Source organism: Mirounga leonina, unplaced genomic scaffold (assembly GCF_011800145.1).
Source record: "Mirounga leonina isolate KUSES-001 unplaced genomic scaffold, KU_Mleo_1.0 Mir_173, whole genome shotgun sequence".
NCBI classification, from domain to species: Eukaryota; Metazoa; Chordata; class Mammalia; order Carnivora; family Phocidae; genus Mirounga; species Mirounga leonina.
The window spans coordinates 38,975,558-38,990,466 of NW_023270447.1; the positions used below are offsets into that span (position 1 = coordinate 38,975,558).

General features: G+C 44.4%; 1 protein-coding gene across 2 annotated transcripts in view; it reads left to right on the forward strand.

Annotated features, from left to right (window-relative positions):
* The window catches only part of WLS (Wnt ligand secretion mediator), a 101,011-nt gene that overhangs the window by 75,057 nt on the left and 11,045 nt on the right, over nt 1-14,909 (forward strand). For both annotated transcript variants that reach the window (XM_035018298.1, XM_035018299.1), the window contains 5 exons: nt 1,399-1,567; nt 2,944-3,041; nt 3,400-3,463; nt 5,428-5,571; nt 6,809-6,892. In XM_035018298.1, the coding sequence (XP_034874189.1) occupies nt 1,399-1,567; nt 2,944-3,041; nt 3,400-3,463; nt 5,428-5,571; nt 6,809-6,892 (559 nt within the window). The remainder of the gene's footprint in view (nt 1-1,398; nt 1,568-2,943; nt 3,042-3,399; nt 3,464-5,427; nt 5,572-6,808; nt 6,893-14,909) is intronic.

The following is a 14,909-nucleotide window of genomic DNA, read 5'->3' on the forward strand; positions in this document are numbered from 1 at the left end:
ATATCTCTGTGGCTCAATTCCTCATTTCCTTCAGGCCCAGGCATAATGTCTCTTATCTTAGAGGCTTTTTCCTACCCACCTTATATAAAGTAATACCCCTTCTCTCTCCATTCTTTTACCTTGTTTTATTTTTCTTTATATATTCTCTATTTATTTGTTATCTTTCTTCACAGACCCCTCCTCTCACCCCTTCTAATGCAAGCATCATTAGAGCAGGATCCTTGCCTACTTTGTTTACTACTGTATCCCAGCATCTAGAATAGTGACTGGCACATAGTAGGAGCTCAATAAATATGGATTTGTTGAATGAATGAATGATGTCACTCCATTGTTTAAACTTCTTATTGGAGCCTCAGTCTTTTCAAGATAAGTTCTCTAATGGGGTAGGTGAGTTTCTTCATGAGCTCAGCCTTTTTTACTTCTCTGGTGTCATGTCCTGTCATTTCCTCCATGTGCGGATCCCCAAATGATTCAGGCTGTTCCAGGCTTCTGTGCCTCCATTCAGGCTTTTCCCTCTGCTAGCAGTGCCCTTCCACCTCCCCAATTGTGACTCACAACTCCTCTCCATTTCTGTCTCTGTCAAGGTTAGAAGTCCCTGGGGCAGTCTGTGCACACTTCTGTCCTATCTCTTGTCACACTTTATTTGGCTCAGCCACTAAATCTACCTCCATGAGTAGAAGAGTACCACCTCGCTTGGTTATCTATGGCCCTAACAAAATGCCTGGCGTGTGATCCGTGCTTAATTAACACTTGTACTTCATAGGTATGATTGAAAGTATGAATAAATCAGTGACAAAATGAATGATATTTGATAGAGCAGTGGCAGTTAATTGGGCAGTAGGGAAAAAGCAAAATGAAAACTAAACAAGCAGCTAAAAGAAGTTGTATTTCTTGTTGTTTGGAATAATTTCTTACTGAAACAAACATGCTTGTCCGATTCATAGTTGCCAAGGAGGATATCATCATCACAATAATAATCATGAGTGTTCTTAATGATCAAGTTAATGATTACCTGGATAGGTGAAAGAGGATAGTTATGTTCAGTGAGGTCTGTTTAAGAAGGCAAAGGAAGGGAAAAACATTGTAGGAAGCTCTTAATCTGATGTGGTACCAAAATAAAGTGCAGGGCACTAAGGAGCTTAGCTTCAATTATATAGAAAGGTTAATGTAGGCTTCCTTCATCCCGCGGTGGTGCCAACAACACAAGGCATTTTGCGTCTGGGTGTAGAAACTCATTATGAGAGCTAAGAAACTGATCATATGGCTTCAGTCTCAATAGGTAACATCTCAGTTCCCCAAACTGGGTTGTTTTTTTGTTTGGTTTTGTTTTGGGTTTTTTCTGGAAAATCTGCCTCCCAGATGCATAAAGTGGTTTTCCTGCTATTTTCTCATGATCAGAGTCATCTTTGCCCTTGGGATTTCCATGACTTTTATCAATATCCCAGTGGAATGGTTTTCCATTGGATTTGACTGGACCTGGATGCTACTGTTCGGCGACATCCGGCAAGGCATCTTTTACGCGATGCTCCTCTCCTTCTGGATCATCTTCTGCGGCGAGCACATGATGGTAAGAGCCTCCTGAGGGAGGAAGGGACGGGGGTGAGACAAGATCAACTAGTGGCTGTAAGACTGAGCTCTGGAGTCAGAACGCCGGTTCAAATTCTGACTCCCCCACTTGTTACCTAGCCACGTGGCCTCCGGCAAGTGACTGTCTGGCCCAGAATCTCCGGTTTCTCATCTGTAACATGGATTTTAAAGGCCTGGTGTATAGGGTTTTCGTGAGATTTAAGCGAGATGATGTGAGTATTTCACAGAATGTAAACACACAAATGTCAGTGATTATTACTGTTTCTTCTGCTTTGGCTTCAGCTCTGCTTGTCCCTAGGACCAAGGTAACCCCCAGAGAATGTGGGTCTGGCTCTTTCCAGCTGGCAATTTGTCCAGGTGGCCTGGTAACCCCTGTTACCCTGAAATACTGACCTCCCTGGTCTCAGTTTGCACAGACATCAAATCCTATTTCAGGAGGGATTGAAGGTACCACGGCTAAAAATAAGAATGGTGCGGTCCTCACGTTGTGGCTCAGGTGATATGCCAGCTGGAGCTTGGTCCTCCTGGCAGGCAACCAGCTTCATAGTAGTGGACTGCTTTTAAACTCCACTAGGGTTTGATCCTTGCTTCTGAAGTCTTGCAGCCCTTCTAGGAGAGCAGTGAGAGCAGAGAGAGGTGTTTGCTGATGGCTGGGGTGCCTGGGGTAGGCGGGAGGGGTCCTCCAGTGGTGATGCTCTGAGAATGAGCCCTTGGCAGCAGGACTCGGGTCCAGCAGCAGCCCAGCGAGCCACGGTGGAGGCCCAGAGTGGATTCGTGTGGACTGTCGCACCTGGTCCTCAGCCTGGGTGCTAGGATTTGTCTTCTGCCTTTCCCCGTCTTCTCGCTCTACATTCCTTCATTTTCTGTCTCTTAGTGTCTTTGTATATCTACCAAGAGGAACCGCTCTTGTTTTTAATGAAGGTAGGGAGAACATACGTCTATTCTCCTAACCATGAGAGATACTGATATATCTCTTGACATATTTTAATGCCTTAAAGTGTTTATTTTGTCCTCTGGGGATCCACCCGCCTGACAAACACATGCGATAAACCACTTAATTTAATTCGGAATGAGTTATTTTGCAAACCACAGAACTTCCACTGCTGAAGATACAAAGCCTTTCTTTGTGTTCCCATAGCATCCTGTTCTTATGGCTATGAGAGCCCCTATGGATGGACTGATAAAAAATGAGCTCCTCTGGAACAGAGATTTTGGTTTTACTCATTCTCATATGCCTAGAGTCTAGCATGATGCTTGGTATACAACAGGTGGTCAGCAGGATTGTTAGAATGACTGACTTACCTGTAGAATTGCTTTGCTCTCCCCGATGTCATTTCTCATTTCCATTTCCCTCAGGATCAGCACGAGCGGAATCACATAGCAGGGTACTGGAAGCAAGTCGGACCAATTGCTGTTGGCTCTTTCTGTCTCTTCATATTTGACATGTGTGAGAGGTGAGCAGGTGCCTGTGGGATCCTGGGCTGAAATGTGCATCCCCATGTCCACCCCAGCTCCTCGGGAGGAGGATTCAAAAAAAGGAAGGGTGGTCCGGAGCCTGTGGGATGGAAGCATTGGACGTGGTCATGTCCGCAGATAAGGATTGGGCTGAAATCAAAGGCAAAGCTCTTTCTAGATGGAAAATATTTGTGCTGGTCCTATCCTTCAAACTCTGTTTCTCTTTAAGACTGTGAACTTTTCTTAATCTACACACAGCCCCCGCCCTTCTGGCTGAGAAGCAGAGGATGTGTAAAAAGGAAAGTCCCCCTTTGCCTCTGTATTAATTGTGTCTTTCCATCTCGTTTTTCTTTCTAGAGGGGTACAACTCACAAATCCCTTCTACAGTATCTGGACTACAGATGTTGGGACAGAGCTGGCCGTATCCTTCCTTGATGACTTCAGGGTTTCATTTCTTCCCACAGCCGCCAGGTCCCCCCAGATCATTTTCTAAGTCCTGCTAATATTCTCCATGTGTGCTCAGCCAGAGCTTTGATCCTCAGACCAATGATCATGGCACAATTAATGCAAATAATCAGAAGAATTAATGCTTGCTTTTAAGCCCGGTGAGAGCAGGCAAAATGAGGAAGGTGCAGCATATCCCCATGGCAGAGGGCTCAGAGTTGCTCGTCTTACCACAGCCTGTGCACATGACCTGTGATACACTTGTTTACCGCAGACTCAAGCATGACTAGCTTTTCCCTGGAGCCACGGAGGTTCACCTCTGGGCCCCTGTGGGAGAGCCTGTTTCTGAAGTCCTCCGTGTGCGAGACTTCTTACAGTGACCTTGGTGTACCAGCATAACCACGCTGCTGCTATTCATTTCTGAGACTGCATGGAGATAAGGCTAAGGTGATTAGTTCCAGAGGAGTTGCCGAGGCTTCTGGTTGGTTGGCATAAACTCTGAGTCATCTTCATGAAACAGAAGTGACAGTCTTCTCTTATCCCCTTCAGGATGCTGGATTTAAATATTTTATCTTCCTGAATAATATGTTAAGTGCTTTGGGAGAAAAAGACTCTCCTCTGTTGTAGTGGGGAGAAAGGCTGGAGTTGTATTATTTCTTGATGGATAATATCTTGTCATGTGCTGGTAAATATGCTTTGTCTGGTCATGATGTTTGTGTGGGCTTCTTAGTATCACAAGAACTTGGTGAGCAAACTGATTCAGTAGTATCATTACCTTAATAAAGATGAGAGAGTTGTGCTCTGCCCTACTCCCATCCTTCCTCCCGAAAATGTGAGCTGCACAACACGGGGAGTCCTTACAACGTTAAGTCTACTTCAGCCCTTTCATTGTCCATATATGATGAAGGTCCACGGAGGCAAATAAAATGTCAGGGCCTGTAGCAAAAAAAAAAAGCTATATTCCCTTCATTCTGGGGTACTGTCGGCATTCGGAAAGAAGGAGAAACTGCACTGAATATATTATTTAATGAAATATACACACTGAGTGCACGCTTGTTAAAATATTTTAAAATATGCAGCTTGGGGTAGAGTTGTGGCAGAAAGGACTTGGATTCAGGTCACCTGCCTCCCAAGCCAGCTCAGTGTTCCCCAAGCCTTGGTGGTTCTCAGGTTGAGCTTTCAGGATGGGTCTTAGAGTTGCCCTGATCAGTTTCAAAGTATATACTGCCCCCACCCTCATCTCCCACCTTGGCCATCTGTCCTTCTGCTCTCTGTTCCATTTGACAAGACTTTTCTTGTGGTGACAGAAAATTGCAAACAGAACTTCATCCCTGGTTTTACTTCAAGGCCTTCCGTCCCATGCCCAGCATCCCTTGAAGCTGCTGCTCCCAACCCCCACGTCATCACCTCCTGATTCCACGGGGTGTCCGTCTCCTTCTAAAAATCCAAGGACTAGCCCACTGGTTCTCAACCACGATTATACTTGGTTTCCTTGCTCTTGGAAAATCTGATTCCATAGATCTGCCGTGGAACCTGGGCTGTATTGTAACTCTTCTGGTGATTTTAATGCAGCGTTTTACCTGACCAGTCATTTGCAACCAATACCCAGTATTTTAGTGCTTTTCAAATGGATCGTGCATACCAATCTCCTGAGAATCTTGTTACGAGCCAGATTCTGATCCAGTAGGTCTCGGGTGGGCCCTGGAGTCTGCATTTCTAATAAGCGAGGCTCCATTCCTCCTCTCACTTGCCTTAGAAAACATCTTGGAACATTCCACTCTGTTGTACTTTTGTGTCCGAAAATCTCTATCGCTGGCATTAGAATGCCAGGTTTTAATATTTTATCCCCCTGTTTGGAGACCACGGGTGTCCTTGCCAAGAGAGCTGAGGAGAAGTGTTTGTGTCAGCAAGCCTGCCCTTTCCTTTACTGGAAACCGTCAGATGGCCTTCATCATTGTGGCTGGTATCTGCCTCTGCCTCTACTTCCTGTTTCTGTGCTTCATGGTGTTTCAGGTGTTTCGGAACATCAGTGGGAAGCAGTCCAGCCTGCCGGCCATGAGCAAAGTCCGGCGGCTGCACTACGAGGTGAGCAAACCTCCCGGCTCACGTGGGACCTGGTGACTCAGGAGCTCCTGCTTGGTGTGTAAACACACACCACACACCTACACCTGGAGATGAGAAGCCTCTATTTCAGATACATATGGAGGGATTCTCCTGTCACAGAAGATGCCTGGGCAAAATAAGAGGCTAACTCTGACTCTGAGAAGCATCTGGCTGGCTTGTGTCGATCTTGGAGTTTTCTGTGGTCTATATGTCTTTCTGTCCTCAGAAGGGGTGAACTTGTTCAGCAGGTTCTTCAGCTTTGGGATGGAATGTGGGTGATACTAGATGGGAGATTTGATTAGGGTGGCATCAGGGCTTTGGCTGGGGTGAGGCTTTAGGTAAGGTTCCCTTGCTGAGAATCAGCCTGGAGCCTGGGCTTCAGCCCAGGTGATCTAATTTTTTAGACTCAGAGAGGCCACATTTCCCCTAAAATATCCAGCAGGTGATCAAATAGAATTCAGTAATCTCTGTTTATAGATTATGTGCTTCATTCAAGGGAAAACACTCAACATCCTCCGATCTCTTAATGCAGGCAACACATTCTTAATTTTTCAAGGATCCCTTGGATTCATGCCTAAGTGGCTGTCCCTGGAGACATGGGCCTAATTCCTCTTGTGAAAAGAAACAGAAACTGCAGAACCCTAGGGTTTTTATATACAGTGGATCTGCAGCTAAGAGCCCCCAAGTAAGAGGTGTCTTTCCCTGAAACACAGGTTTCCTTAAATCCTGCTCTCAGGAAACCCTGGGCACTTTCTGAAGCTTTGCATGTCTCTAGAGCTGGAGTGACACATGAGAAAATTCAACCAAATCCACTTCATGTTGATTAATATGCACATTTCTTTTTGTTCACTGGAGCAGAATTTTATTACAACCACAGAAAACTTGGATTTGGTGACTTTGAACCCTTGCAGAGAAGCATAACCAGCTTAGCAGGGAAATTAGCAGCCTCACAACGTGCTGTGAATATAATTTCCCGGGCTCTGGTATCACTGTTTCATGAGAGATAAGAACATAAGAAATGTTTGGCCCAATAAATTTTTCAGTCACCTTCACCTCTGTAGGAGAAATGTTACTATATGAAATTATTTTACTAGTCCCTCTTAGGGATTTTGTTTTATAGATTTTTTTTTAAATTGTTTTTTTACAGAGTTATATCTTGAGAAAAGGATTGGTGCTAGCTGGGAGAGTGGTAATCTACTCTTTCTCTCCTTCCCAATAGGGGCTGATTTTCAGGTTCAAGTTCCTCATGCTGATCACCTTGGCCTGTGCCGCTATGACTGTCATTTTCTTCATTGTTAGCCAGGTAAGTGGACCCTGAACCGCGTCAGGGTGAGAATGTCCCTGGAGGGGTGCCTCCACTCTGCACAGAAAATTCTAGAGAGCTGCTGAGGAAGGAGCAGGGAGGCTGTAATGCTGGGCACCTCTTCAAGCCATGTTTTTTTGTTGTTTTTTTTTTAAAGATTTTATTTATTTATTTGACAGAGAGAGACATAGCGAGAGAGGGAACACAAGCAGAGGGAGAAGGAGGGGAGAAGCAGGCTTCCCTGTGGAGCAGGGAGCCTGATGTGGGGCTCGATCCCAGGACCCTGGGATCATGACCTGAGCCGAAGGCAGATGCTTAACGACTGAGCCACCCAGGCGCCCCCAAGCCATGTTTTTTAAGGTGCTCTACGCTGGGACTGAACCACCTGGCCAGAGGTGGATGGAATTTTCCCTTTCAGTATAGCCTCGTATGAGGAAGAAAGTTGCTACATAAATTAAAAGCCTGCAGCCAGATTGAAGGGCACTTATTTCATTTACTTAAGAGAATACACTTTTTAAGCCCTATGGCAGAACACCAACAAGCAAGTATTCGTTTGACTTGATCTTTATCTAAGCATTAACATAGATCCTTTTACAGTCCATCAGCCATTCTTTGTAATAATTATATTGCCACTTAAACATGAAATACAATTCAGAAGTCCGCTTGATAGACTCTTACCTTCCTGCTGGTTATTTCCAAAACTCAAAATGTTGCTATACTTGAAAACTTCAATAGTGGTAATAATTTTAAAATGTTGGTAACTGGCTTTGGAAAGTGGAAAGCACTGTTTAAACCTGACAGATGACCTATCTGCCATTCATTTGAGCTCCACAAAAATCCTGTGGGTGTAGGGTGGTTGGGGTGGTTATCTCAGTTGCTAGGATATGAAATCGAATGGCCTTAGAGACATTTCCCATTTGTGCAGTTTTCCAGCTGGGTGGGATAGTGGATGATTACTTCACATTTCTAAGGTTTAATTTTGCTCTCTGTAGAATGCATGTAATATTAGTATTGCCACAAAAGGGGGCCGTAGGACCACAGGAAGTAATGCCTGCAGAGTGATTTGCAGAGTGCCTGGCACGTCGTGGGCAGGAATAGCCGTGCTCTTGTGAATAACAAAAGGGCTGAATGTTGTGCCAAAGGACATTCAGTAAGTTGGGGACCAGAACCCAGTCCTTTTGACTTTTTTTTTTTGCCAACTGTTCTGTCATCCCTGTATTTGGCCAAAACTGAGAATGTTAGTGCAGATGGAGCCTTAGGACCGGACTTGTCTCACTGTGCTGGCTCATTTCCCTCTAGTAGAGGGGCTCCTGTGCTTTTTCTGTAGCATAGATCCCGTGGGCAACCTGCTGGAGGCTATGGGTGTCTTCGTTGAATGTTTTTAAATGAGTAAAATAAAGTACTTTGGATTTCAAAGATATCTGCAATTACACATGTTACAGATGTTACAGATACGTATCTATAATTGTAATTGATAGGAAAATGTCATGATTTTATGGGTCACAAAATTACAGGTTGTGCTAGTGCTAATATTAACAGGACTTTGTTTTCTACATTTATAATTGAAAGAAATGGTAACTTTCGTATCATAAAGATACAGTTTTTCTCATTCCAGTCCATGGACCTCTTGAACTTGATGCAGGGACACCCAAGGGTGCCTCTGAGCCACGTTAGGGGCCTCTAGAGACATGTGGGCTCTGCCCACTGGGCAGTGTGAGTGTTGGCTGTTGAAGGCTGAAATGAGTGTGGAAAACAAATAAAACAAATAATACATATCTGTCTTCGAAAAGTTCTGCTTACCACATCTGCTGTGACCTACACCACTGCTGTGTTTGTATCAGACTGTTTGTTTATAAAACCGAGGAACCTTCAGTCATCACTCCAAATGCAGTAACATATTTCCAATTCTGAATGAGTTTTTTATTCACCCAGCTGAGGCTCAGACAAGGGTGTCTGAGGGCTGACTTATCCTTTGGCTGGTTCCTTCATGTGACCCGAGTGTCCAGTCCTCCAGTGCCTCGGTAACTCACTGGGACACTCAATATGGCCAGTTGGATGAGTCCGAGAGAGCAGGGCACACTGCTTGGAGAAACAGAAGCGTCAAGTAAGCTGGGCTGAGAAATGAAAGGCAGTCTCAAGATCCGTTCTCAGGAAGGCAGAGACAAAGGGCACTTTGGGTCTTAACTTGTGTCTCTGCCCCCTCAGAAAGCTGCCGCCACGCTCCCACAGCCCCATGCCACTTACGCACCTGGCTCTGCAGAGAGTCCCTTCCAGGCGAAGTCCAGAAGGGACGGCTGCTGATCTTGAAGGCGGCCGCATGTTGCCCGAATTTAGCCTTGTCTATGTTACATAGTGCACCGTTTTCAAGCAGGGGAGGCCAGTTCTTCCAAGGAGCAGAGTTTGTGGCTTGTCTTTGGAGAAAAAGATTAATATTCCATTTGCCCCAGTATTTTCTAACACGGCTCCAGACTGTGGCTGGCTTTTTATATCTGCCGCAGCGACAGTCAGCCCGGAGTGGATTTCAACTCCAAGGGGGTAGCAGCGAGTTCTTTTGGATTCCATTAGCTCCTCACATTCCTCCTGCTGGGTTATTTTTTTAAGGTTTATTTATAGATATCTAAGACGTTTTCAAGCATAACTCTCGATGTCCCAGGTACTGTACTAATATAGTCATCAGAGGATTTATTTTTTAATGTCATTTTGGAATGTCTCAGCAATGAGCTCACCTGAAAGAAAACCTATTGGGTAACTTTTTGAAATAGATCCCAGCCTTAGGTGAAAGGAATGTATTAAAACTCCCATTATACTCTCGGGCTTGCTGAGAGAGCTTGCATTTAAGCCCCATGAAATATAATGCAAGGGGATCTCGCCAGGATATTGAAGCTCTGAGGCCAGGAATGAAGGGCCCACAGGAAGCTGTGGAATGCAGTGACCTTGAGGCTTTGTAGCTGGGTCCTGAGGGGCAGTCTTTTAATGCCTGCCATTTTAATGGCCTCAGTCATAGCAACCGAGAGATGGTACATCACAGTCTGGTATTATAGCCCCTTCCCTCTGGAAAAGAAAGAGGCGTTCCGTTTAGAGGTGGCAGGCAGTAGGGAACAGAAGTGCAATGCAGGGGAGAAGGTCACCAACCTTCACTAAGGGGACCCCCAGGTGCCTGACATTCAGGTCAAGCCACATGCAGCAAACTCCCAGAGAGCCTGTCCCCAGCTCTTTTTTGTGTGTGTGATCACTTCATTCTGTTACTCACAGAGGAAATGTTTCCAGTAAGAGAGCCTGTGTCTGGGATTTGGAAATCTTGTTGTTAAGTGGAATGTTGGTTGTCAAGACTACTGGGTGTAAAGGGATTTGACCTTCACTTGGCTCCAGGGGTATAATTGGGTGGTTTTACACAAAAGTAAATTGTTCAAATGTTAAATCAGGAAAAACAGGGACTTTTAGAAATAAGACTTAGGCAGAGGGAAGATGATTTTCTTTTTTTTCTTTTTTCTTTTTTGGTTAGGGCTATCTGATTTTTTCCTCCGGAAGTTAAAATGGGGTGACTGTCACCTCTCTGCTTTAGCATTAATAAGATTTCGGATTGACAAGGGCCGCTCTGTTGAGGCTGCTTACTGTGGTTCATGCTGGTGGGAACGTGCTCAGAACTCTGGAGGTCCCAGGCATGAATAACCGAGAGAGGAGACGGGCACGCACCCACAGTCGAGTGACTCTCTGTATACAGCTCATCTATGCAAACGCAACTCTCTGCCCTCAGCAGGAAATAATACATTTAGGGGTTACAAATTAAATAGTATGGGTAATTCTGCAGGCTTATGCCAAACAAGGTGCAGGTGTCTCACAGCAGACCTGAGATGGGGGCATGAATCTGCTAGTTCCTCAGGCCGTCTGAGCACCTCTCTACCCCTCATGGCATAAGCATCTCATTTCAGTGCTTCTACTGTAAAGCTGTATTTTGCATATAGATCCAGTTTTGAATATCCTGTATTACTATGTCCAGGATATATAGTACATCGATATTACTCTATGGATTTGAATATGCAAACCTGTATATATATACACTGTATAATAATTTGCATTATGGTTAATTAAGTGAATTTTCAAAGGAAATTTGATCTTCCACAATAGTTGCTCCATTTGCTAACTTAACAGACTCACCACTGTTTAGGATAATATTCCTACTCTTATATTGCATAATGGTTAAGAATACCTTCTTTTGAAGTCAGAGCCATGACTTTCGGACTGAGCAATCTTGGGCAAGATCATGTACCTCACTGAGGCACAGTTTTTCCCTGTGTTGAGTGGAAATATTACCTGCCAACCTCATAAAGTTGTTATTTTTATTTTTAAATTTTTTTTAAATTTATTTATTTGAGAGAGAGAGAGAGAGCACATGAGAGGGGGGAGGGTCAGAGGGAGAAGCAGACTCCCTGCCGAGCAGGGAGCCCGATGCAGGACTCGATCCCGGGACTCCAGGATCATGACCTGAGCCGAAGGCAGTCGCTTAACCAACTGAGCCACCCAGGCACCCATAAAGTTGTTATTTTTAAAAAATATTTATTTATTTGACAGAGTGAGAGTGGGAGGGAGAGCGAGAGAGAGAGAGAGCATGAGCAGGGGTGAGCGGCAGGCAGAGGGAGAGGCAGACTCCCCGCTGAGCAGGGAGCCCGATGCGGGACTCGATCCCAGGACCCTGGGACCATGACCTGAGCCCAAGGCAGACACTTAACCGACTGAGCCACCCAGGCGCCCATAAAGTTAAGACTAAATAATATCTTCCATTTAAAATTCTTACTGTAGTGCCTGACATATTAGCATTGGATAAATGTTAACTATCATTACCCTTTTTATTTTATTTTATTTTATTTTATTTTTTTAAAGATTTTATTTATCTGAGAGAGAGAATGAGAGAGAGAACACGAGAGGAGAGAGGTTCAGAGGCAGAAGAGACTCCCCGCTGAGCAGGGAGCCTGATGCGGGACTCGATCCTGGGACTCCAGGATCATGACCTGAGCCGAAGGCAGTCGCTTAACCAACTGAGCCACCCAGGTGCCCCATCCTTATTATTTTAAAAAAGTCTGAGTTTTGCTAATATTTGTGTTAGAGAGCAATATTTAAGTGAAATAATACTTATTACCCATTGACTTACTTTTAAGTACAATCATCATTCTTTACTCTAGAATGCAGTATTTTCTCTTTACTTTGGCATCAGATATTTCCTTCGAGCAACTGTTTCTATCCTCCCTTTCTACTTCCATGTACTTGAACTAGCATTCCTGCACATGCCTGTACCTTTGTCCATATTCATTCAACAAACATCTGTTTGTCGAATACCATTGTGAACCAGGCATACAGGTGGGCGTTTCCTTAGATCAGTCATGCCAGTCCCAACAAGAATCAATTTCAGCAAAAAGGTACTGAGTTTTCCCAGCTTACATCCTAGGAAGTAGGGTCTCTTGCAGGAGAGAGACCTATTGAGGGGTCTACTGCCTTAACAGAGTAGAAGAAAATTACAGCTGCCTTATTCCATCGTATCTATAGTTCACCCAGCCCACCCTACCCTCCTTCCTCGCATACAGAACAGTTCCCTTTGTTATGACAGCAGGTACATAGATTTCCAGGAATTATCTTAAGACTTCCTTTCCTCTTCCATTATATGCATTATAATCATCTTAAGGATGCCCTAGGTACTGTAATTTTTATAAAGCTAGGGTATTCTGTTAAGAAGAGTGACATTTGGAGACATTTCTAAGAAGTCAGTTCTATGGGGGCGCCTGGGTGGCTCAGTCGTTAAGCGTCTGCCTTCGGCTCAGGTCATGATCCCAGGGTCCTGGGATCGAGCCCCGCATCGGGCTCCCTGCTCATGGGAAGCCTGCTTCTCCCTCTCCCACTCCCCCTGCTTGTGTTCCCTCTCGCTGTGTCTCTCTCTGTCAAATAAATAAATAAAATCTTAAAAAAAAAAAAAGAAGTTAGTTCTATGTAGCTTAAATGCTCATACATTGTTCTAAAATCAGTAATGGTTATGAAATTCTTTGCCAAAAATATTCCCGAGCACATTGTATCAAGTGAATTATTTCCAAAAATAAGTTAGGGTTCATGATAATGGTTTATGCATCACAAAAATGAAAAATTATGTATCACCAAGGCCAACTAAAATTGGTAAGTCTAGAGTTAGTTAATCTAACTAACTGATACTCCACGTCTTTCAAAAGGAAACACCTATACTTACAGCTTTATTATGCCCGGGGCCCCAGTGGGTCATGCGCTATAAAGAAGGTGTCAGGTGGGGGCGCCTGGGTGGCTCAGTCGTTAAGTGTCTGCCTTCGGCTCAGGTCGTGATCTCAGGGTCCTGGGATCAAGCCCCACATCGGGCTCCCTGCTCAGCGGGAAGCCTGCTTCTCCCTCTCCCACTCCCCCTGCTTGTGTTCCCTCTCTCGCTATGTCTCTCTCTGTCAGATAAATAAATAAAATCTTTAAAAAAAAAAAAAAGGTGTCAGGTGAATATAGACCCATTGCCTCATGAACAGGAGGTGAAATCCACCTGCTTGTTAAAGTCATTCACATTTAGATACAGCTTACCATCTTACACTTGAGCTCCTAGAAGAAGGGGCTCCTAGAGATGGTTTACATAACCCAGCCTCATTAAGTTCTCACAGGGACATTTGTCCAGTATTCTTCTACTCCCATTTAAAATTTCCTGTAGCAAGCAGAAGTGGTCAGAATCATTTCACTGATCTCAGAACTGGCACAAATTTTTAGTCACTCGGCTCAATAGTTCTGTTGACAGTTCTTAGTGTAATCCATACATCATCAGACAGCCCTCCAAACAATTACCAAGTCATTAACATAGACAAAAGCTGCCTCAAAACATTCCTGGAGAATTGTAAGGGCTGTGAAAGCTTCATAATTACCTTCATGAGTGACTTACATAGAGTGACATTATATAGACGTAAGATTTGTTATTTATTGTCTTAGGAAATTTCTTGAAACATTTTTACTTAATTCTCCTCAGTAACCCTGCAAGTTTCTATTTTGTACTTTATTGTTTTTTTTTAAGATTTTATTTATTTACTTTGAGAGAGAGCAAGCAAGCAAGAGAGAGAGCACAAGCAGGGGCAGAAGGAGAGGGAGAAGCAGACTCCCCACTGAGCAGGGAGCCCGACGTGGAACTCGATCCCAGGACCTGAGCTGAAGGCAGATGCATAACCGACTGAGTCACCCAGGCGTCCCCTCTATTTTGTACCTAAGGAAACTGCGGTTTAGAGTCTTACTCTTCTCTTACATTAAACAGAGAGTGAGTGGTGGAGTCTGCCTTTGAATCCTGGTCTCTGACTCCAAGCCTGTGTCTTTTCTGCTTCCCCACGCTGCCCCACTAAGGAAGGCTACTCACCGTTAAGGCTTCATTTGATTATTTAATCAGCCTGTCTTCTCTTCACTGTCTTCACTCCACTATGGGGCATCAGGCACCAAGGTATGGCAGTGAACAAGTCAGAAGTGTTCTCTGCCTGCAGGGAGTTTACATCGAGCTGCGAAGATAGACTACAGAGGAGGAGTTATAGTTGTGGATAAGTGTGAGACTCAAAGACAGTTTCCTTAAGTTAGGGGTAACTATGTACTGTTATTTAAGAAAGAGATACTCCCTGGGTGATTCTGATGTGCAGCCAACATGAGAACCACTGACTTTGTACCTGACACACGGTAAACCCTCAGTGAACCTAAATTCATACTAGTGTGATTTTGATTTAAAAAGGAGTCCTAGGGCGCCTGGGTGGCTCAGTTGGTTAAGTGACTGCCTTCGGCTCAGGTCATGATCCTGGAGTCCCGGGATCGAGTCCTGCATCGGGCTCCCTGCTCGGCAGGGAGTCTGCTTCTCCCTCTGACCCTCCTCCCTCTCATGCTCTCTGTATCTCATTCTCTGTCTCAAATAAATAAATAAAATCTTTAAAAAAATAAAAATAAAAAAAATAAAAAATAAAATAAAAAGGAGTCCTAGGGGCGCCTGGATGGCTCAGTCAGTTAA